General features: G+C 50.4%; 1 protein-coding gene across 1 annotated transcript; it reads right to left on the reverse strand.

Annotated features, from left to right (window-relative positions):
• Positions 1–129: 129 nt before the first annotated feature.
• On the reverse strand, positions 130–22237 carry ANAPC2 (anaphase promoting complex subunit 2). The gene is made up of 13 exons (XM_054007383.1): positions 22119–22237; positions 19759–20381; positions 18124–18256; positions 12224–12398; positions 11911–12030; positions 11313–11430; positions 6577–6758; positions 6259–6400; positions 5241–5316; positions 4408–4611; positions 2677–2806; positions 1463–1698; positions 130–694 (listed from the first exon to the last, which is right to left on the reverse strand). Exons 1-13 carry the CDS (start codon positions 22203–22205, stop codon positions 482–484), a joined length of 2439 nt encoding a protein of 812 aa, XP_053863358.1. The 5' UTR covers positions 22206–22237; the 3' UTR covers positions 130–481.
• Between the last annotated feature and the right edge of the window lie 197 nt (positions 22238–22434).

Below are 22434 nucleotides of genomic sequence, written 5' to 3' on the forward strand. Positions count from 1 at the left end.
TGGAGGCCCGGGTGAGAGTAGAGAGCATCTTGGCCTGCAGACACTGGAATACCAGCTCCTCCAGCCCAGGGAGGGGGGATTCCCGAGGGCTCTGCTGGGGGGCAAGAAGGGAAGAAAGGAGTCAATGCATTCTAAGAGAAACACGGCTAGCATTTTTATTAACCAGGGAAATGGACCCTAGACACCAAAATACAGGACAAAATGGGCTTGCTGGCATCAGCCCCTCTGCTTGGCCCAGCTCAAAGGACCTCTCCAGGTGCACTGTGCTTCAGTCCAGAGTACTGCTGAGCTACCTCCACGCAAAGAGCAGCCAATGGGGAGAAAGAGCATCCCAGAAACCACGGCAACCCAGTGGAGAGGCAGAGCCTGTGCTTAGGGGCGCCTGGATGTCACCTGAAGCAAGTGTAACGGAGGTGCTGAATGCAGGCAGAATGGCTGCACGGGAGCACGGTGCTCAGGGATTGGTGGGGAGGCTCACATTCTAGCTGCAGTTCTTAGGCAAGCGATAGACACCACCGGAGTAGATGAGTTGCTGGTCCCGGACTTTCTTCTGGAGGAAGCCTTGCAGCTCCTGGATGTCAATCTCTGTCACCACCGGACCCGTCATCACAAACATCTTCAGCATGCTGTGAATCCGCTCCAAGGACAAGCTCTCCAGATTGGTCAGCATTGCCTGAATATACGTCCAGAAAAGCTGCAGGGGGACACAAAGGCGGAGGTAAATCCCAACCACACCCCCAAGCCTGGCATCCCACATGCTTCACTACAAATCCGGGAACAGAGCCTTTGGGAGCAGATGTACACCTGAGACAGCATGAAAGAGATCTGCAGGATTGACAGTGCACGTGCTGCACTCTGCTGCATTCGGAGCCATACAGACCCACCCTTTGCAGGGTCAATGCCTAACAGTAGCGCTAGGTGTTTTAGGACACAATGCTGGGGAACAAGCTCTGGCTGGCAGTGCGCTAACGACTCCCAGTGGCCAAGTACAGGCTGAGTCCCTCCATGTTCCATGGCAGCTCTCCTTATCCTCTCCTAGTGCCCACAGAATCCCCAATGTCTGACGCCAACAGGATGCTTTCTGGCTGCTGGACTTCACACCCCTTCTTAGGAACCCAGAAAGAATGGTGGAGCCCAGGGCATGACCCAAGGCGCCTCTGGCTGGACAGTGGTCATTCCAAGCCAGAGGAGCTGGCTTATCACTGCTTTTAGGAATTCTCGGGACCCTCTGAAAGCAGCTGGTTCTGGGACAGAGTCCCTCCAGAGACTGGAGACACTGTGTATGGCTGGCTCCTAGCCTGTGCCTCGCAGCCCAGCCTTGAGGTGGGAGCATTAGCCCCATTCGCCCTAGACTGGTCATTTTGCTAACTGGAGGTGACTGGAATGGAGCAACAAACCACCACACAAAGGAATGGCGAGGGTCTTCCCACTCTGGAAACACCCAAGGTGCTCAGGAAAGTACCTGCAACTCCTCCTCTTTCTGGTCAGCCTGTGATGCCATGGCAGAGTCGCCTTCTTCATCGCTGTCTATCAGAACCACCTTCTCCACCAGATCTTTCTGCTCCTCCTCAATCACTGTGAACGTGCCCTGGGGATCCTCACGAAGGATGCCCTGCTGCAGCCACAGGGTCATCTTACGCCTCAGCGATGTCACGGGAACCTTCAGCACTTCACTCAGCTCCGCCAGCGTCCATGTACCTGAGGGGGACCATAGGCACCACAAGGAGGAGTAGAGTCACTCCGGAGTATGGGAGTTGGACTCAACACAGCAATGCCCAGCCCAGCATCAAGATAACACTGCCACCACACAGGCCTGAGCCTGCATACCATCAGCACAGGCATTGCCAGAGCAGATCACATTAGCACTCCCTCTAGCCCAGTGTCCTGTCCCCAGCAGCAACTTCCTGTCAAACCAGGCTGCACAGGAAGGGCAAGAATCCCCATGGTGGGGTATTCTGGGATCATGTTTCTCCCAAACCCTGTACGTGAAGGGCAGGCTTAGATGCCTACGCAGGATTCTAGCCCTTCTAATGTAACAGTGGATGTTCTCATTATCCATATCAATGGCCAGGCCTTTTCTGAAGTCTGTTAAGTACTTGGCCTCTCTACCCTCTTGTAGCAATGAGTTCTTTGGGCTAATTGTGTTGTGTGAAAGGATTTCCTTTCACCAGTGCCAGCACTGCTGCCCTGCAGTTTCACTGAATACAAAAGTCAGATTCACCTCCTCTATATCAACAGTCATCCGACCCAGGCCTCCAAACATCCCCAACCTAGGAAGTCACTGAACGGGCTACTCAGAGGGAACTGTGGCAATCTCTGTGCACTTGGGATGGCACTGAACTGGCACCACCAGAGGGAGGGAGCTGGGGGGCAGGGCGTGGGAGCAGGGAGGGGGCAGGCAAGTGTGGCGGGAACTGAGGGAGGAGCTGCCAGGGGGTAACTGCGCAATGGGTTGCAGAAAGCAGGTGTGTGCTGAGCTGCTGCGCAGGGGAACAGGCCTCTCTCAGAGCAGCACTAAGAGTAGAAGAACCATGGCCAGATTCAGTGGGCTCTGGATCTGCTAGCCTAAGTGTCGAAGTGTTAGGTCTGTGAGAGCAGAAGTGGCCTGTCCTGCCCAGCAGAGGGCAGTGGTGAACACACCAGGGAGCCTGGCTGGGCCCACCTGGCCTCACTCACTCTTGCTCTGGAAGTGCAGGATGATGGCTGCATGCACAGGAGACACGGAGAGGGAGACAGTGCGATCCGCCAGCTCCACATCCAGGTTCACCAGGCCCAGGTGATGCTTCCAATTGAGAGTCCTCATGGCCTGGAAGCAGAAGCAGCAGCAACTCACACTTCACATGCATGACAGGTCACTCACTGTTATCACACTGACCGCCACTCCCTGCAGCCTGCACCGTGCTCAGCCCCACACAGCCACTGCTCTCCCACCAGACACAGGTACAGCCCCCCTGAGCTGCCCCTCCCCAACAGTTACTCAGGCCTCTGGACCTAACCTCTGCCTCCCCCCTCCCCCCTACAGGCCATTGCCCAACCCCTCCCTTTCCAACATTGGCCCTGCGTCACCCAGTGCTGCTCTCCTCTTCAGACTGCGCTGCAGCAGGGGTGGACTGGGAAGAAGGCCTGAGGGCAGTTGGGGCTTGTTTCTGTCCAGAAGAGCTATTCAATCGGAGCAGGGTTCCTTTAGGAGTGATGCAGCCTCTCCAAGACGGGAATGGGCATCACCTCGTAGGCTGAGAGCTCTCTGCCCACTGGGCCAGGGACATAAACCATTAGACAGAGGCTATTTGGCATTTCCTCCCTAGACAGGATCCTGGAGGTGGGGAGGGCACTGGCACCCCACACCATGTGCATCTCCCCTCCCCATCGGCAAAGGCCTATTAGGGGAAGACTAGACACAGACGGGCTGTCTGGCATGACAACGATCCCAGGAAGCCCCCCGGACCTGGCCAACTTCCAGCCTGAGACAGAATTGATCTCAGACAGCAAGAGGCCGGGCAGTGGAGATTGAATTCAGAGATGCCAGGTTTCCATTTGCTGTCCCCATGCTGAGGCCGCTGTGTGGAGGTTAGCTTATGGGAACCAGCTGGGTTTCCAGGCACACATCTCTCACTGCTTTGAATTCAGTTGCTTTGGCTAAGCTGGTGCACTCGTGTGTGAACATTTATAATGGTTTTAAACAGGTTCTACTGGTTTAGCTTGTGCCTGTAGAACGTATTCACACAAGCTAAGCTGCTCTAAGCTGTGTGAAATCAATACGGGAGCGTCCACACACACGGCTGCCCCGGGTTTGCCACATGTGGATAAAATCAGCCCTTCTGTTAAACCACTGCCACTGTGCAGGGCTGGCCTCAGCCAGCAGGCACCCTACAAACTGCCTCTTTGGTCTTACTAACGTTTGGTCTCTGCTCTGCCTGGCGCGCAGCAGGCCGGGTAAGTCCATGCAGCTGGCTTCACAGAGATGAGAACCCCTCATCTCTACACAGAGGAGAAGGAGCTTGGAGCCTCCACCTTGACTCAAGGTCTGGTTAAAGGGGCATGAGCAAAGGTGTCTTCTGCCACAAAGGGCTACAGGCTGCTGGAGACGAAGGGAGAAGCCTAAGGACCCATGAGGAGACGTGCATTGCCAGGGATGCAGGGAACAAGTGGCACCAGATGGGGAGCAACAGCACCTTGGAAGGGCCAAGAACACAGCTTTGGCAGCAACCAGCCATTTCTCTTTCTAATTACCCACCGTGCTGCCTCCAGCTTCTCCGCCCGCTCTGCAGCCCCTGGTGGAACAGGGTCTCCAAAGCCAAGGGTGAGGGAGCCCGGCTCTGCTTTCTCTCTCGTGGGTGCCAGCTGCCCCCCATTGCTAACTGCAAGGCATCCCCTGCCCTAGCTAGACAGATCACAGGGCTCCCTCACCTTTAACTTCTCATACTTCTTGGAATAGGCTTCCATGGCCTCCTTGATTTGCTCGGGGAGCTCCAGCTTCTCCTCTTTCAGTGGTGGCCAGAACTCGCTAGACAGGATGACAGCAACGAGGCTAAATGGGGGCCTCTCCTCCTCTGGGAGCTTCTCTTCCTCATCACGGATGTTGGTGTTAATGCGCCGCGAGTCAGCCATATCCTGGGGAGAGGCAGGACACAGCACCCAGCTCAAAGTGCCTGCTTTTTCTCCTGGTTCTGCTTTTCTCCGAAGCAGAACCAAGGCTGGGCCCCTCAGCAGGCCAAGCGACTTGAGCTGGAGAAGGGGGCATGAGAACTGTCTGCAGGAGAGGATGTGAACATCAGATGGCCGTTTGTCCCCACTATCCACTGAGGAGAGCACCAGACTGGCTTTAGCACAGACGGCCAGGGAGAAGCAGGGATCGCCCCACGCCGGCAGCCTGCTGTACCTGCTCTAATGACAGACGGGATGACAGCCCCAGATTCACCAGCAAACCCACTCAAGGGCTCAAAATATGGAAGGACTTTGACCACAGTTCTGGGACCCCCACATCACCCCCACTCCCCATGGAGCCCCCTCCATCTCTCATCCAGAGTCCCAGGGAGCCCCTCCCATTCCTCATGCTGCTTCTGTCCCACTCCAAAAGCCCCCACCTTACTCTGCAATACCCCCAGAGGCCCCTCTCCAAGGCATAGGCTCAGATTTAAGGCAAGCGTCCCACAGGCCACCCCTGGCTGCCATTCTCTGAGTCAGCGAGACGTGCTGTGGAGCACACACCAAGCCCTGGCGCTAGATCATCAAGAACCTACTTTTAACATGACCTCACAATAGTGCATCTGGGCTTCGCCAAATCGCAGCTTCAGCAGCTCCACGTTGCGGATTTCCCTGAGAACGACGGAGGCAGAGGATCACAAACAAGACCTTGGGAAGAGAAGCTGAGTCCCCTGCACAGAGTACAGCGGGGAATGGCAGTCCCTTTGAACAAGCTGCCCCTGCAGTCTCTGCTACCTCAGGCGGATGGTCCCAGGCATTTGAGTGAGGGACACGCCCACTTCCAGGATGTTCACCCCCTGAGCCTGGGGCTGCTGCAGGAACTTCCCATCCCCCTGCCATTGGGCTGGCAGTTTGTACCTGCCCTTGCCGTCCCTAACACCACAGCAGCATGCCTGGCCCCCTTGCCAGAGCGCCTGGCTTTCATGAGCCCCATTCCAAAGGTGGAGGAACCAACGTGACTTGCCCAAGGTCAGCAAGCAAGTCAGAGGCAGAGCTGGGACAGAACCCAGGTCTCCTGACTCCCAGTCCCATGCTCTTCCTACTGGGCAATGCTGCCTCCCCACATAACAGCCTCTGCAGGCCTCCAGTGCCCCTGAAGCAGATGTGATGGGGCCAAGAGGATCCTGGGGAGGGGCAAAGCCTGTTCTCTTCCCTGGACTCGAACTCTTTACCCTCACTGAGCAGCACAGCATCCTCTTCCTAGCGTCTCAGGGCTGCCCAGGGCAGCCTGTAACAGACTGAGAGGCCAGGCATTCAGCTCTGTGGCTGACCTTCCCTTCCAAAGATCCTGGCCCACACTGCCAGGTTCCTTGCCTCTCATGGCCCATGCTGCTCTCCTGGCACTAGCCACACAAAGCCAGAGGCCATTTCACTCCAGTCTCCCTCCAATGACAAGTGTCCAAGTAGACAGCCACAGTTCAGTGAGTGAGATCACGGATTTCAGGCTGGGAACCCAGAACTGCGGAGACAGCCCCACATCAGACAAGGCCTTTCTTGGGATTGCCTGGCTGGGGCATCTCCCCTGCAGACCCTGGGGGTGGGTGCCGGCCTCACCTTTCAGCGCTGTAGTTGAACTGGTGCAGCAGACGGTCGGCCAGCAGTGTGCGGTACTCATTGATGAACAGATCCTTGCTCCCATAGATGCTCACCAGCAGGCTGATGATGTCCGAGGAGCGGCGCTTGGAACTCAACTTCCCTAAGAAGACATGCCAGACCAGAACATGAGACACAGAGCCCCCCCATCTCCCCAGGCTCTGCCCCACGGAGGGCCTGGGGTCGAGCAGCGCTCACTCACACCGCCACCAAAGGGAACAAGGAGGAAGTCACAGGCTGCGGAACGTTCAGGTCAGGATGGGGGCAGCTGCGGCTAACCTGGGTCAGCATCAACTGGGTCAGGCAGCCAGTCCTCTGGCTCGGAGATGTCGTCGTCACTCTCCTGGCCATTTTCCAGCGTCACTGGGTCAGCTTTCGAGAGCTCATTAGCTAAATCACCAGACCCTTCGGCATCGCCCGTTAGACCCGCCACAATCTGCCGCACCGTGTCCTCCCTGGTCCTGTCCGAAAGCAGGGGGTGAAAGGGGCGGGGTCAGCAAAGGAGTAAGCCCAGCCCAGCCTGGCATGAGATGTACAGCTGTCAAACACAAAACTGGGGGAGTAGTAAATTATAAACTGCACAGGTCACTAACGAAGGGGACCAGATGGCTTGATAAAGTGGGCACAGACAAACAATATGCATTTTAATGTGGCTAAATGTAAATGTATACACCTCAGAAAAAAGAATGTCAGCCACGCTTCCAGGGTGGGGGCCTCTATCCTGGGAAGCAGTGACTCTGAAAAAGATTTGGGGGTTGTGGTGGATAATCAGCCGAACATGAGCTCCCCGTGTGCCGATGTGACCAAAAGAGCTAATATGAACCGGGGATGCATAAACAGGGGAATCTTATGTTATCTCTGTATTTGGCACTGGTGCGACTGCTGCTGGAATCCTGTGTACATTTCTGGTGTGCTCGATTCAAGAAGGACGTTGATAAATTGGAGAGGTTTCAGAGAAGAGCCATGAGAACCATTATAGGATAAGAAAACATGGTTTATAGTGACAGACTCAAGGAGTCCGATCTATTTAGCTTAAGAAAGAGGCGGTTAAGGGATGACTTGATTACAGTCTTTAAGTACTTACATGGGGAACAAATATTTAACAACAGGCTCTTCCATCTAGGTGAGAAAGAGCTAACATGATTCAATGGCTAGGAGCGAGGCAAATTCAGGCTAGAAATAAGGTGTAGGTTTTTAACAGTGAGTAATTAGCTATAGGAACAATCTACCAAGGGTTGCAGGGGATTCTCCATCACTGACAATTTTTCAATCAAGACTGGATGTTCTTCTAAAAGCTCTGCTCTAGGAATTATTTTGAGACAGGTCTCTGGCCTGCGTTAGAGAGGAGGTCACTGACTAGATGATCACAATGGTCCCTTTGGCCTTGCAAGCTCTGAGTTGTATGGCACAAAACAGAATATTGAAAGGTCTGAGCATCTAACCAAGACATAGCTTTGCAATACTAAACACCATTGCTTAAAGAGGGGGTCGTTCCAGTTAATAGTCTGGGTAATACAGCAGTACAACTCTTGAAATGAAAGAAACAAAAACCCTCCATCAAGAAAAGGATCAGAGGAATTTACTGTACATCAGCACCATCTACTGGGTATCGATGGAAGTAGCACAGAAACAGCTGAAACCTGATTGCCACTAGCAAGTGTCCAATAAAAATAACAGACTTGCCCTCCTCCAACTAACCTGCAACAGCGTGTAAAACTTGAGGTCCCTGTGCAGGAGCCCAGAACGAGCCACGCTCACATGGACAGTGTGACAGGGCGTACAGACCAGAGAGGAAAGTGCCAGAGATGTCCTGGTGGTAGGGGCTAACCCTGCCCCTCCAGCCCTGTCAGTCTTGTATGATAGGGAGGAGGATGTAGTTAGCAGGGGCAGGAGGTGCAGGTTTGCCTCAAGCAGGGGACTGCAGGAGTGAGCCCTGAAGCCACAGACAGAACTCCTAGCTTGGAGACCTTTACCTCAACCCAGAGAAGAGTACAGCAGACTCCAGGTAAGACGGACAGGCTGAGCCCAACTCAGGCCTTGTCTCCAGAGTTTTGTCGACGCAAGTTACACTGATGTACAGCCACCACTGTAATTAAACCGCTGTTGCATGTACACACTATGCTTCTTGTGTCAGTGAAGCACTGCCACAATAGCATCTCTTGCACCCAGGGCCGGCTCCAGGCACCAGCCTGGCAAGCAGGTGCATGGGGCGGCCACTCTGGAGGGGGGCAGCACGTCCAGCTATTTGGCGGCAATTCGGCGGACAGTCCCTCATTCCAGCTTGGAGCGAAGGACCTCCCGCCGAATTGCCACCGCAGATCACGATCGCGGCTTTTTTTTTTTTTTTTTGGGGCTGCTTGGGGCGGCCAAAACCCTGGAGCCGGCCCTGCTTGCACCACACACAGAGCAGTGCACTGTGGGTAGTGATCCCACCATGCAACTGGCCACTGGGTGCTTTGGGATGGGTTTGCAATGCCTCATGGGGTGTGGATAGCATCACATGATGAAGGTTTCTCAATCCCATCATCCCATGGGCATCCTACTAGATTGCCAGCTGCTTTTCAACTGCCGCGGTAACCTGCAGCCCAGCCATCTCTGTCAGAAAGCCTGGATCCTGCACTGCTCTTCAGTATTGTGCTGTGCGTTATGAACACAAGGCTACAAGAGGAGCCCAAAGGGCGACTATTCAGCTGAGGGAGGCTTGAAGGAGTATTTTAACACTGAGCCACAGTGATGTGTGTTGCTGTAGTGTGCTGAGCCTGGCACTGTTTGTTTGCACTGTGCTATGAACCTAGTAATGATTGCTGTGTGCCCCCGAAAAGCAACACATTGTAAATCACGTTTTAAAGTAGCACTCGGTAATCTGACCAAACTGACATTGCTGAGGGGGAGGAGAGGGAGAGTGTGTGACAGAGTGTGTGTTGGGGGGGGGGGAGGAGAGGAGAGAGAGACAGAATGTGTGTTGGGGAAGTGTGTATGTGTGTCAGCATGCTGGTGCAGAGAGCTGGTGTCCCTCTGTTCCCCCACCACCACCGGCAGGGGGAGGGGGACACCCTGACATCAGCCCCCCACCTCCATCCCCACTCTGCACAGCACAAGTCTCTTACCCAACCCAGTAGCAGCCCATCCTGCCTGCCTGTTGCTGTGCTCCTAGCCCAGGAGAGCAGGATTCTGTATTAATGTTTTGATTCTCCCACAAGTTCTCCCACAGCCTCCTCTTCGCAAACCAAGGAGATCCACCCCCTCCCCTGTAGTCCAGGCAGGAATGTGTTTGCTGCCAGGAGCAGGCATGCCCAGCTGGGCAGTAGCTATGTGAACTCTTCACACTGAGGAATTTCAAGCTTCCTAGGGCTTTGAAAGGGGAGGGGCACATGCCTGTGTAGCTGAATGCAGGGCAGTGGAGTTCAAAACAGTGAGCAGAGCAATCATGGCATTGTGGGATACTTCCTGGAGGCCAGTAAGGGCGATTTAACTAACTTTGCCACAAAAAGCTCTACACCTTTCGTCGAGGTGGTTTTATTCTGTCGGCAAAGCAGGAGTTGTCGTCGGTGGGAGGAGCATTGTAATGCGTACACTTCCACCGTTCTGTCAGCAAAACTGTGTAGTGTAGCCAAGGGCTCAGACACCCAGCCAGAGCGATTTCCCCAACCCTCCCTACATTGGTGCTGGATCTTTGGCAGCACTGTAGACTTACCACCCCTTTCTTTGCAGGGGCCACAGGAAGGGAGTATCCCTGAATATGTTGGGGTTTGAGACTTTCATTTTGATCCCTCATCCAGAGAGATTAAAGAAGGTGCACAAAAGGGCAGAGCTGCCCCCACAAACAGTAAGGAAGTGCTGGAACTACCCAGTGTAGATAACTGGGCATGGTCAAGTCCTCCACGGACCCTGTCAGACAGCCTCTGCCTTCCTCCCCGGTCACAGGACTTAGAGTTCTGACTGAACCCCGCAAATACGCTGCAGAACCCAGACGGGCCAGCGAGACCTGTACCAGCCACATGGACAGACTCTCCCGATCCAATTGTTACCAGGATTACAAAGTGATGAGATTTCATTTAGAGATTGTATTTCGCTGTGTCCTTTAACATGACTAATAGAGCCATCTTGTTGGGGCTACGTTCTTTCTAATGGCACCTTAGAGACTAACAAATTTATTACAGCATAAGCTTTTGTGGACTACAGCACACTTCTTCGGATGCATATAGTGGGCTGTAGTCCACGAAAGCTTATGCTCTAATAAATTTGTTAGTCTCTAAGGTGCCACAAGTACTCCTGTTCTTTTTGCGGATACAGACTAACACGGCTGCTACTCTGAAACCTGTTCTTTCCAATGAGACCTCAAATAAACATACTTGGATTTTAACTAACTAATGCTATATGCATATTCCTCCTTTATAAAACCAAGCAAACTGGCCTAAGAAAAACTTACACAACAACTTTAAGAAACTGCTCTTGATGTTTTAAATTAGTCCTCTTCGTACCAAACAATTCCAATAGCAGGGACCACATTCCTAGTCACGCCTTAAGTCAAGTGCATCCTTATTCCCTGGTGAATTATTCGAAGTGGGACAAACATATTAGAGTGCTAAAGAGTCAATAGCCTGAGATTATAAATCGATTATTCCTTGGTACAGCTGCTTGGGCCCCAAAATAGATCTGTGTTAATCACAAGACTGCCTGTGTGTTCTGTACATGCCTAGAACGTTTGTTGTATCTACGCTTAATGGATGATGGTTTACTGATGTGGTTCTTTGTGAATTTAATAAATGGTTAATTGGCTAAGAATAACCAAGTGTCTTGGTTTGAGAAATACTGTCCAAAATAAAAGAACCTAGAGCTTAAAATTAGTAAGCTAGTGCTCCCTGGACTCAACAGAAAGGGTTACCCTAATTAAATTCTATCCCTTTACCGGCTATAACACTTAAACTAGATCTGCCAGTTTGAGATGTTAGATTTCAGTTTTAAAATCTACTGGCAGATCAGAAGATTCATTAAATTGTCCCATTCACACTTACCTCAAGTACTTCCTGATGGGCTCACAGGCCACCTCCAGGATAACCATGGAGGGGTCCAGTTCTCGCAAGGCCTTGATGGCCGAGATGTAGAGAGTAATGATGTCCGACGTGTTGACTCCTAAAGCAAGGGGGAAGAACAGGCAGAGTCTCAGAGCAGAGAGCAAAGCTCGGACCCAGGAAGGGCCCTAAGGGAGCCTTAGTTAGATCCAGAGAGCTGGAGGAGAGGTGCTTGCTGCAGTGCCCTGGTCAGATGGAGGGACAAAGCTCCACGTGTCTGGGCAGCAGACTCCAACCAGGGAAGCTGCTGAGAACCAGCTCAGCACACACTGAGCACTCAGCCCATACAGCACTTTGGAGAAGCCTTTGAGCAAAGACAACCTTCTAACTCGGTTCCTTGCGGCACTGCAGAGAAAAGGGGAACTCGAGGTGTGGGACAGAGCATTCCTACAACACACTGATATCCAAGAGCGCACTAGCGCGGAGGGGGCGGGGACATGGTTACCATACGCTCACCTTGCCATGGTAGAGCGGCTTTCCAGGATATCCCCACTCACACATGCCCAGCCCCTGGGGGACACACGAGGGATGAAACACTCACCGGGATGGAGAAGCCGCATTTCCAGAGCGCTTTTCAGGGAGCTGAGCAGCTGCTGCCTCTGATTGGTCCTTTCCAGGCAGAACTTGAGATCCTCCACAGCTGGCTTTGACTCTGGAAAATCTACAACCCAAAACAGCAGTCAGAGAGGGTGCCAGGCTCCATAAGGAGGCGATGGGAGAGCACAAGATGCCCCAGGACATGTGGGGAGGGGAAAGCAGGATTGCATGGCCACGAGGCAGGTCTGGGCTGGCAAGCAAGGAGAGAGAGAGAGAGAGTCAACACAGCCTGGGCAGCAGGCAGTGGTCATGCTCACCACGGATGATGCTGAAGAGCTCCTCAATGCGCATGCTGGCATAGATGCGGTAGAAGAACCTCTGGACGTGGCACCTCCAGCGCTTCAGGGTGCTGCTGGCCTCTGGGGTGGAGTGAGCCATGGGGCTGTCCTGCAGGAACACTCTGCTAAGCCAGCCAATCACCTTCTCGATCCACTGCACAACAAGAGGGACAATAGCGAGAGCCACACAGCCCAACCGTGCCAGCCACCATCCCACACACCTTCAGCAGACTGGAAATAAAGTGTACATTTTTAACAGAGTAATTAGCCATTGGAACAATTTACTAAGGGTCATGGTGCATTCTCCATCACCTGACAATTTTAAAATCAAGACTGGAGCAAAAGATCTTCTGTAGGAGTTACTTTGGGGCAGGTCTCTGGCCTGTATTATACAGGAGGTTAGACTAGCTGATTCCAATGGTGCCTTCTGGCCTTGGAATCTATGACATTCACGGCAGGCTCCTGGGGCACACAACTCCACGCTAGCCACCTGAGAGGAGCATTGCCCTCTGCCATGGTCCAAACCCAGCTCTGACTAGAGATCACTGGTCCCTAATAGACAGCAGTGCAGCTAGAGGAAGCATCATTGGGGGAGTGAGTTAGCAGATGCAGCCAGATTTGAAATAAACCACAGGAACACCATGAGACAGATCCCACAAGCCACTCCTGCTAACACAACAGATCTCATGTGTCCAGCAGACATGCTATATTCTGAGCACAGCCACTAACCATGTACCCTACGAGATCGTCGCAAGTCAATAGCCAGACCTGCAGCAGAGAGGACTTCCACGACCTGCATAAGAGAGAGAGACGCGTGTTGACGTACCTGTATCCCTATGAAAGGGGGGTGACTGGAGCTGCATTTCCTAGCCTCCTGAGATGTGCCCCAGGTACACTGCCAAATGCTGCAGCACCAAGTTGCCACCTGCTGAAGATCTACATTCACAAAGTCGTGGGGATGCCCATCCTTGAATGAATGGCTCTTCCCCAGCAGGAATCCCCAGGGCCAGCACTAGGGATGGCGGTAGCATTTCCTACCAGACAACAAACCCGATCACCCTCCTTACTGGCCACATGGAGCCATCAGCAAAAAAGAAGCAGTTCAGTAGTACTGATTATCAGCCTTCTTTATTATGCCAAAAGAGCTGTAATGAGGCACTGGTTAAGTTGTCAGTATCCAGCCAGAAATTACTGGAATCCATCCGCATACTATATGCGCAGTTACGTAATATACACTACGTAATTAATTACAACCCCATTGCATCTGAAGAAGTGAGGTTCTTACCCACGAAAGCTTATGCTCCCAGTACTTCTGTTAGTCTCAAAGGTGCCACAGGACCCTCTGTTGCTTTTTACAGATTCAGACTAACACGGCTACCCCTCTGATACACTACAACCCCAATGTAATTTATTACAAAATCCTTGTTTTTACTTTGGTCTTGATCATTTTTAGGCATCAATGGGGAAACAATGAGTACTGACGACTTCCTCAATCTTTGGACCATACCACCGCAGAAGACTCAGTTAAATACAATGCTCAGTGGTACCTTACACGCTATAAGAAATGTGTCCATAAACTGAATTAGGGAAGGTTGGAGAGGAAATACACTGAGCATCAGGAAATAGTTGAAGATGCTGGTAAAAGTGCCAGCTGTGGGTAAGACTCGCCTTATACTAGGTCCTGTGGCATGCACTTTGAAAACACTGCTTCTTCTGTGGTAAACCAGAACCCAAAGGCATCCACCTACTTTCAGCACCTAAATCAGGTGAGAAACTGAATGAAGCAGTCACTCTTAGCAAGAGCATAGCATGGAAAGTAAAGTTTAAGTGGCTGCATGGCTGGGATGTTTTTCCCAGAAGCAACCATGCACCATCCAGACTCATTAAATGCTGTTAAATGCCAAGAAGGGGCAATTTTAAGCTACAGGATGAGGTTACTCACACTTGCAATCCATTCACATCTGATGGACCAAAGCTTAATATCATGACATAAGCAGTCTTCAGTGATGAGACAGCTAAAGCTGTCAGTCAAATGGTTACTTTGGATCATGACTTGTAAGAAGCCTTCAAAACACGAAGAATTATCCAAGGCTCCATCAATCTATGGGTTCCAATCAAGAATGCAAGAATAAAGTCAGAGTGAAGGTGGCAGAGACTCTTACAGAGCTGACTGCAGATAGGTCATTGTTTGCTCATCTCCTGGTCATGCCCAGATCTCAGTGTGATGTTGATCTACGTGAGACTTTGGGAAATACAAGTTCTCCATGGTGCCACAACTGATGTTTGAATACAACAGAATACTTATGTGCCAGGCGAAAAGCAAACTAATGCTCATCTTGCATGTTTTTCATAAGCCAGCACCTACTGACAACGTGACTGATACCTTATACCAGCAGAGGCCTTTCAGAGTACCAATCATAGATGGTATGGCTGAGGTACAAGCTCTCGACAAACAAACTGTTTACACCTGCCGAGATTTGGCTGAACACTTCGTTATGAGGCTACATAGAAAATATTGGACCTGTGATGAAGTCCACCTTGCGTTTGACATGTATGTAGAGGAATCAATTAAAAATATTACCAGAGAGACTCCATGGTATTACGCTTGTCCAATACAAAATCATTGATTCCATCAACATCTCCAACATCACAATGAACTGTCTCATACCCACACAAAGGACAAGTTAACCACACAGCCTGTGGAGAAAACACTCCAGCATGAGAAGAATTTCTCGAAGAATGTCATCGCATGGCATAATAAAGCTTCTGCCTCCCACTGTTCTATGGAGTTTCTTTGTTATTCCCATGAGGAGGCTGACACTAAAATTATCTTGCATGCCATCAATGCCACAGAGAGAGGTGCTACTTAACTCCAGATTTTTGCACAAGATTCAGACGCTCTAGTATTCTCTGTGAGATGTTACCCAAGACTTCCGCAAGATTCTTTTTGTGCCTGCTGCTGGGGAACAGAATCGCTGTATATCCCTCAGAGATGTTTTCCTATAACTCAGACCATAAAAAGCCATTGCACTGCCAGGTTTCTATGCTCAGGATGTGCCACTACTGGAAGGGTGGCTGGAAAGACCATATTATCTTACTAGAAGGCATTTGATTCAGTCTCTGAAGACTCTCTCCTTGCTCTGAAGGTGCTCCGAATGCCTGAGACAGTCACTGATGAGATCATAAATGCATTGGAAGTGTTCATGTGCCGAGTTTACCATTTGAAGACCAACATTACAACACTTGCAGAGTTATATTGGTGGATGTTTTGCAAGAAGCAGAGAAAAGGAGAAAAATTGCCAACCAACATGGGATGCTTTTTTACCTGCTATCAAGAGGGCAAATTATCAAGCCGTGGAATGACTCTGGGATGGCTGAATGCATCCAAAACTACCTTCCCCATCAGACATGGATGGGTCTTGGAGGATGGGCTGATCACACCAGTTGCGTGTGAATACCATGCACTCCTGAATCAATTCTTTAGCTAATCAAATGCTCATGTGCAAAAACCAGATGCTGCAAACGTTTGCCTGCCTTGCACAGAGATGTGTGAGTGCCGCATGGACAACGATCAGCGTGACAACATGTCTAACAAGGGTGCCCTAGATGGAGACAACACTGATGATGACTTTGATGAATAAATGTTTTCAATCCCACATGTCAAGGCTAACTTCCCTAGGTTTACCAAAGGTGGGTATCTTTATGTGAACAATGCATCCCTGTAATAAAGTATAATTTAAAAAACATTGATTTTTAAACATTTTCTCGAATATATATCTACATAATTGTTCTAGGTTTGTCACGTTTGGTTCCATTGCGTTTGTGGGAGAAAGGGCTTTTGAACGATACCCAACCTACCCCATTTCTGACTACACTGTTTCCACCAACTGGAGGACCTGGGAGCTGAGGGGCAGTGAGTCCCCTGCTGCCTTGCCACAGAGGGTGACACCATTGAAATTAGGATTCTGTAGATTTTTACAAATCAAATGACATCGCCCTTATCTTTCTATCACTAACTTGCCCACAGAATGAGATTTTACTACATTATGCTCCCAAATGATGCAGCTGTTAGTCCAGAGGCAACATGGGGGGACATGCAGGATCATGTGCCCCCCTCAGATTTGTTGCTTGGCTTGTACTGAGCATGCTCAATAACACTGCTGAAGCCGGTTGCCCTCATTCTGCCCCCACACTATCAGCAGCATGGGTCCTCTCTGCAGCTCTCTCCCTCTTTATAAGACTCAAGGTACCTTCCCTTAAACCCAACTGGGCAGCAGGTGAATTCAACCCTGCTCCCTTTCTTGCAGGGTGCAGTCACCCTGTGACAGGGAGCTTCTAATGGGGTTCTCCAGGGATTGGGTAGGTCCAACCCTATTTAACGTTCTCATCAATGATCTAGAAGTAAATATAAAATCAATGCTTATAAAATTTGTGAATGACAAAGACTGGAGTGGTAAATAATAAAGACAGTGCAGTCATACAGAGTGATCTGGATCACTTCATAAGCTGGGCCCATTCAAACAAAATGCATTTTAATACAGTCAAGTGCAAAGTTATATATCTAGGAACCAAGAATGCAGGATGTACCTACAGAATAGGGGGCTGTATATGGGAAAGCAGCGACTCTGACAAGGACTGAGGGGTCACAGTGGACATGAGCTCCCAGTGCAATGCCGGGGCAAAAAGAGCTAATGCAATCCTGGGATGTATAAGCAGGGGAGGAGTGAGTAGGACTGGGGAGATGATTTCACCTCTCTATACGGCACTGGTGAGACCGATACTAGAATATTGCATCCAGTCCTGAGGTCCACATTTTTAAAAAGCTACTGAAAAATTGGAGAGGATGGAGAAATGAGCCACAAAAATGGTTCGAGGGCTGGAGAAAAATCCTTACAGTGAAAGACTTAAAGAGCACAATCTGCTTAGTTTATCAAAAAGAAGACAGAGGCAACTTAATTATGGTGTACAAGTACCTTTATGGGAAGAAAACAGCAGATACTAAAGGTCTCTTTAATTTAGCAGAAAAAGGCAGAACAAGAACCAATAGCTAGAAGCTCAAGCCAGATAATTCAAATTAGAAATTAGGCACAATTTTTTAACAAGGGTGATTAACAATTGGCGCAAACTCCCAAGAGAAGAGGTGGATTCTCCATCTCTTGAGGTCTTCAGATCAAAATTGGATGCTTTTCTAGAAATTATCCTTCAGCCAAACACCAATTATTGGGCTCAGTACACAGATTCATAGAGTTTAAACATCTCTGCCAGAGGATGTTGTAAAGGCCAAGACTATAATAGGGTACATAAAAGAACTAGATAAAGTCATGGCGGATAGGTCCATCAATGGCTATTAGTCAGGATGGGCAGGCATGGTGTCCCTAGTCTGTTTGCCAGAAGCTGGGAATGGGCGACAGGGATGGGTCACTTGATGATTACCTGTTCTGTTCATTCTCCCTGAAGCACCTGGCATTGACCACTATCAGCAGACACAATACTGGGGTAGATGGACCTTTGGTCTCACCCAGTATGGCCGTTCTTATGTTCTGAAAGCTAGAAGGGACAATTGTGATTATCTACTCTGACCTCCAGCATAACCCTGAATTAATTCTTTAATTAATACAGGGGAAACAATGAATTGTAATGGCCTGTGTTATGCAAAATGTCAGACTAGGTGATCACAATGGTCCCTTCCGGGCTGAAACTATGTGACTCTATGAAATGGAGTATTTCCATGGGCTTCTATGTCAACAGTTTAGGGGGCTTGGCAGGTCAAGTTAGGATTTATTCAAATAGGAGTTTCATTTTGACATCAGCCCTTTAACTTGTGACAGAAACAAGCACATGCCGCCACCAGAACAGCTCCTGGTGGCTGTGGGCCTTACCTCCTGGAACTCATTCAGGAAAGAGTGCTCATACTCTCCCCTGCATCTGCGCTCCATCCTCTCCTCTATCATCTTGTGCAGGATGGTGGTGACAGCATTCGCACTCACTCTCTCCAGCAAGTTCAGCCTGTGACTGCAGACATAAACAGTGGCCTCGTTCAGAACATGTAGACAGAAAAGCACAAAACAAAGTGCAAAGTAACTGGGTTCAGGAGAGGGAAGGGGTAGAGGTCCATACTGCACATTGGCTAGCATGTGTCAGATTAGGAACTGGCCTCTCTCCACATAGACAGAGGAGCATTTCTAACCCTGCCAGATGTCAACATTGTATGGTTCTTGGGTGCTCAAATACCAAGGCGATTGGCACTATGTAAACATCTAGCTGGATAACGGGGCCACAGACTTGAGGGGGATTGGGTTTGCTCAGTAAGCAGGGTGTTTATTTGGGAAGGGTTTTTATCCACTAGGAAGGAAAAAAATTAGAAAATAGGGCAACTAGAACCAAACTTACAACATCAGACATTAATGAAAAGAAAATTAGTGAGACAATATAAAACTCATGGATTCCAAACAACAGGATATGGTATAACGTGATATAGTCCAAATCATATCAAATTGTTACACTAGTCTATTGGGGAAAAGCAGATCTGGAGACAAAATACATATATTCTATACAATGAAATGTTACTTATAACAAAAATAATGCCTTTTGAGCATTTCACAGGTTTTGGCCATCAGAAAGTTCATCAAACAACACTACAAAGGAAGAAACTCCTTTCCAAACTTATAACACAAAGGGGTTTTTTTTTTCCATTCCCAGCCAGGCAGAGAAGGTAAGGAGTCACATTCCTAGACCTTTCATTCCTTCCTGGTCTTTGGTTTTATACAAAGCCAAAAGTTCAGTTAACGTTACATCAAGTTGGGGGTTAGATATATTTTTTTTACACATACAATACTCTGTTAATCCTCGGTGGGTAATCTTAGGGACAGACAGAATGTCCAGCTATAGCTCCCTATCAGCACAGAGGATCAGAGAACTGGAGTGGGAGCTTTCCCATCCCTCAACCAAAGGGAGAGGGGTCTGGCTCTTTAGCAAATCTTTTCTCCCAGGGGCCTGTCAGGAGCTTGCATTAAATCAGCAACAAAAATAAAAACCAAGAGATTTTAAATAGACTAAGAATCCATTCCCCTCTCAAGGGTTCAGGTCCTATTCTCTCCTGTGATGGTATAACCCCATTAGTTCTCCAATCGCCTATAGCAGCTTCCAGCCAAACACTGCCAGTGACCTGATATTTCTAATGGGTTTAAAAACAGTCCTGTTTGATTCCCCCTTATTCAGGCCTTCTCCATATATCCCTGAGGAGTAATGAAGGGCAACTGTGCTTTGCACCCTTGGTACCATCAGATGTATGCTCATGCATCACCAGAACCTGTTTGTCTAATAACATGCTCAACCACAGATCATGGGCTTGATGCAAGCACCACTGAGTGAGATTTTCTGGTCTGTGCTGTCCAGAGAAGACTTGATCATAAAGGTCTTTTCTGGCCTTAAAAACCTATGTAGCCTGCTGATGGGCTCCTATGCGGGTTGTGTGTTCATTCTGTCTAACAGACCCCTCCCTCTAAGATACGCACAGGATTTCATTGAGCTGCTGAAACTGCTCCATGGCTGTGGGACACCAGCACTGCTCTTTCTTACTGCTGCAGCCCATGCACTGCAGGCCGTCTCCTCCTCCATCCTCCATATCACTCTCTTGTTCATTTTCACTCATGCTGCTCTCGCACGCGTTCATTCTGTCTTCACCCTTCTTCCACTGCCGCATGTAAATCTTGAAGGTGCGGCTGTAGAACTGCTGGATCATCTCCTGGAAAGTCTTTGTGGTGGTGAAGAAGAGGATGGCTTTGAACATGGTGTAGACTTTCTCTCGCAGCATCTGGGAGCCTGTTCCAAGGAGCAAGCCCATTTTGGTCCATTTTTCCAGAAGGTCCAAGCTGTTTAGATAAGGGTCTAGGCGGCACTTGAGCAGACAAAACGCATCCAGGAGAAGCAAGGAGCACTGTGGTTCTTCGGCCGTGTTTTCATACTGGCCAATACAATTCCAGAACTCAGGAGCTATATTTGCCTGAAGGTCTGTCTGTAAAACTTCAGTGAACCACTCTTCTAGGACAGAGTGCAAGTCATAGCGCTGCAGCACTTCCACAGCAGCCCGCAAATCGCTGTCCTTCAGCAGCTCCACTGAACTGGATCTGGGTGCTGCCTAAAGAGAGACATTAAGTTAAATACAAGCATTGGCACCAAAAAATTACTAACGCTGGACTTTGCAAACCAGAAGAGAGACCACTTCAGAGAACAGCGAGCAGGATATGAACGGAGCCTGTCATCAGTAGGGAGTTGGGTCACATGTGTGTCAGGGTGACTGTAGGTTACCAACCAACTGCTGTTTGGTGTTCCCTCTTTGGAGAGGCTGGGGTCTGAGTCTTGCTCCTGATGGGAAGGTGCCCACATCACAAGCATGAACACTGCAATTAGCATCGACTGCTCCCCTTGCTGGCAGCTGCCATGGAAGCCATAAGCTGACTGGCCTATTTATCTGTCTAAGAGCAGGAAGCCACAACGGCAGCCATTCAGCATTAATAATGGCTCAGGTAAACCCTCGAAAACCAGCAGAAATACTCAGACCAGCCTCAGAGCTGGCAGATTAGATTTAGAAACAAGATGCATTTTTCTAGACAATGCAAAGTGAATTGGTTCCCAAATTAGAAGATTCTAAAAACAGGGGCACTCTCTGAACTACTGTGGAGATCCCAAGGCCTGTGGACATCCTCTTGTGACCATCTTGGACTTTGGAGGAACACAAACTAAGGAAATTCCCACATACAAATGTTCTTAGAATGCAGGCAGACATCCATTTCTCTGGTTTGTCACTTTTCAAGAACAACTGGATATAAACAAAATTTAGAGACCCAGAAAATTCAGATTTCAGAGTAGAAGCCGTGTTAGTCTGTATCCGCAAAAAGAACAGGAGTACTTGTGGCACCTTAGAGACTAACAAATTTATTAGAGCATAAGCTTTCGTGGACTACAGCCCACTTCTTCGGATGGAGGAAATTCAGAGTTAAGTCTGCGCTTATAAGAGGTCCAAAGGCACTACCTTAACTCTACTGTCCAAGTGATGCCCTATTAAAAAAAGAAAGTCAAGATATCTTACTCATCTATAACACACGTACACAGCATGGTGAAAGTGGACATTCCTCCCCCAAAAATCCTGCAAGGAGCTGAGGATGCTCACGAGCTCCCAGGGTGGGGCTCTATGATCCCATGTGTTGCCAATTAGCCATGAGCTAGCAATGTGTCCATGTGCAAACCTCCCAGATCATGAAATTACAGCATTTCTGAGAAGAGGCAAGGCCAGCACAGTAACAAACCCTAGAAACAAATATGGGACACACATGAGAAAACCAGTGGTCTGTATTTCTGATCCTGTCCCTGAAAGGAGCAATGTCACAAGGAGGTGGCTGTGCCTAGGACAGCGGCGTTAAGACCGTCTAGTTACCGAACCTGTCAAATTCTGGATATTTGGGCCTCTTAACTCCGGATTTCCTAGTTTCTGACCTGGTTTGTTCAGCTATTAACAATACACATTTCTACTGTAGTAGCACCAAGAGGCCAAACAGCTAATGCCCCATTGTGCCAGGTGCTGTACAGCCCCGTGACCCTCCCTGCCCCCAGGAGCTTAGCCCCCGAACAGCCTCTGAGGGGCCCTTCCCTGGGATCATCCAGGCCGCTCACAACCTGCACGGCCCTGCAGCGGGGGGGTTGGCGAGTCCAGGCAGCACCAGCGAGTCACACAGAGCAGGGCCTGGGGCGGCTCTTCAGGGCGCTCGGAGGGGGCGGGGGGCGGCATGGACATGCCTGGCGGGGCCGGCTCGGGGGCAGGGAGCCTGGCGGGGCCCGGTTGGGGGGACGCGGCGCCGGCCCTGCCGCTCTCACTCACCAGCCCCAGGGCGGCGGGCGGCACCAGGCCGGTGCTCAGCGCGTGCCAGGCCGCCGAGAGCTCCGGGCCGGGCCCCGCCGCCTCCATCCGGCCCCGCGCGCCAGGAGGCTCTGAGGCGGGAGCGGGGCGGGCGCTGGAGGCGGGGCGGGGCCTGGGCCGGGCGGGGCGGGGCGGGCTCTGGAGGCGGGGCCTGGGCCGGAGCGGGGCGGGGCGCGCGCTGGAGGCCGTTGGGGCGGGGCCGGGGCGGGGCGGGCTCTGGAGGCGGTTGGGGCGGGGCCTGGGCCGGAGCGGGGCGGGGCGCGCGCTGGAGGCGGTT

This window comes from Malaclemys terrapin, chromosome 17, assembly GCF_027887155.1.
Source record: "Malaclemys terrapin pileata isolate rMalTer1 chromosome 17, rMalTer1.hap1, whole genome shotgun sequence".
Taxonomy (NCBI): domain Eukaryota; kingdom Metazoa; phylum Chordata; order Testudines; family Emydidae; genus Malaclemys; species Malaclemys terrapin.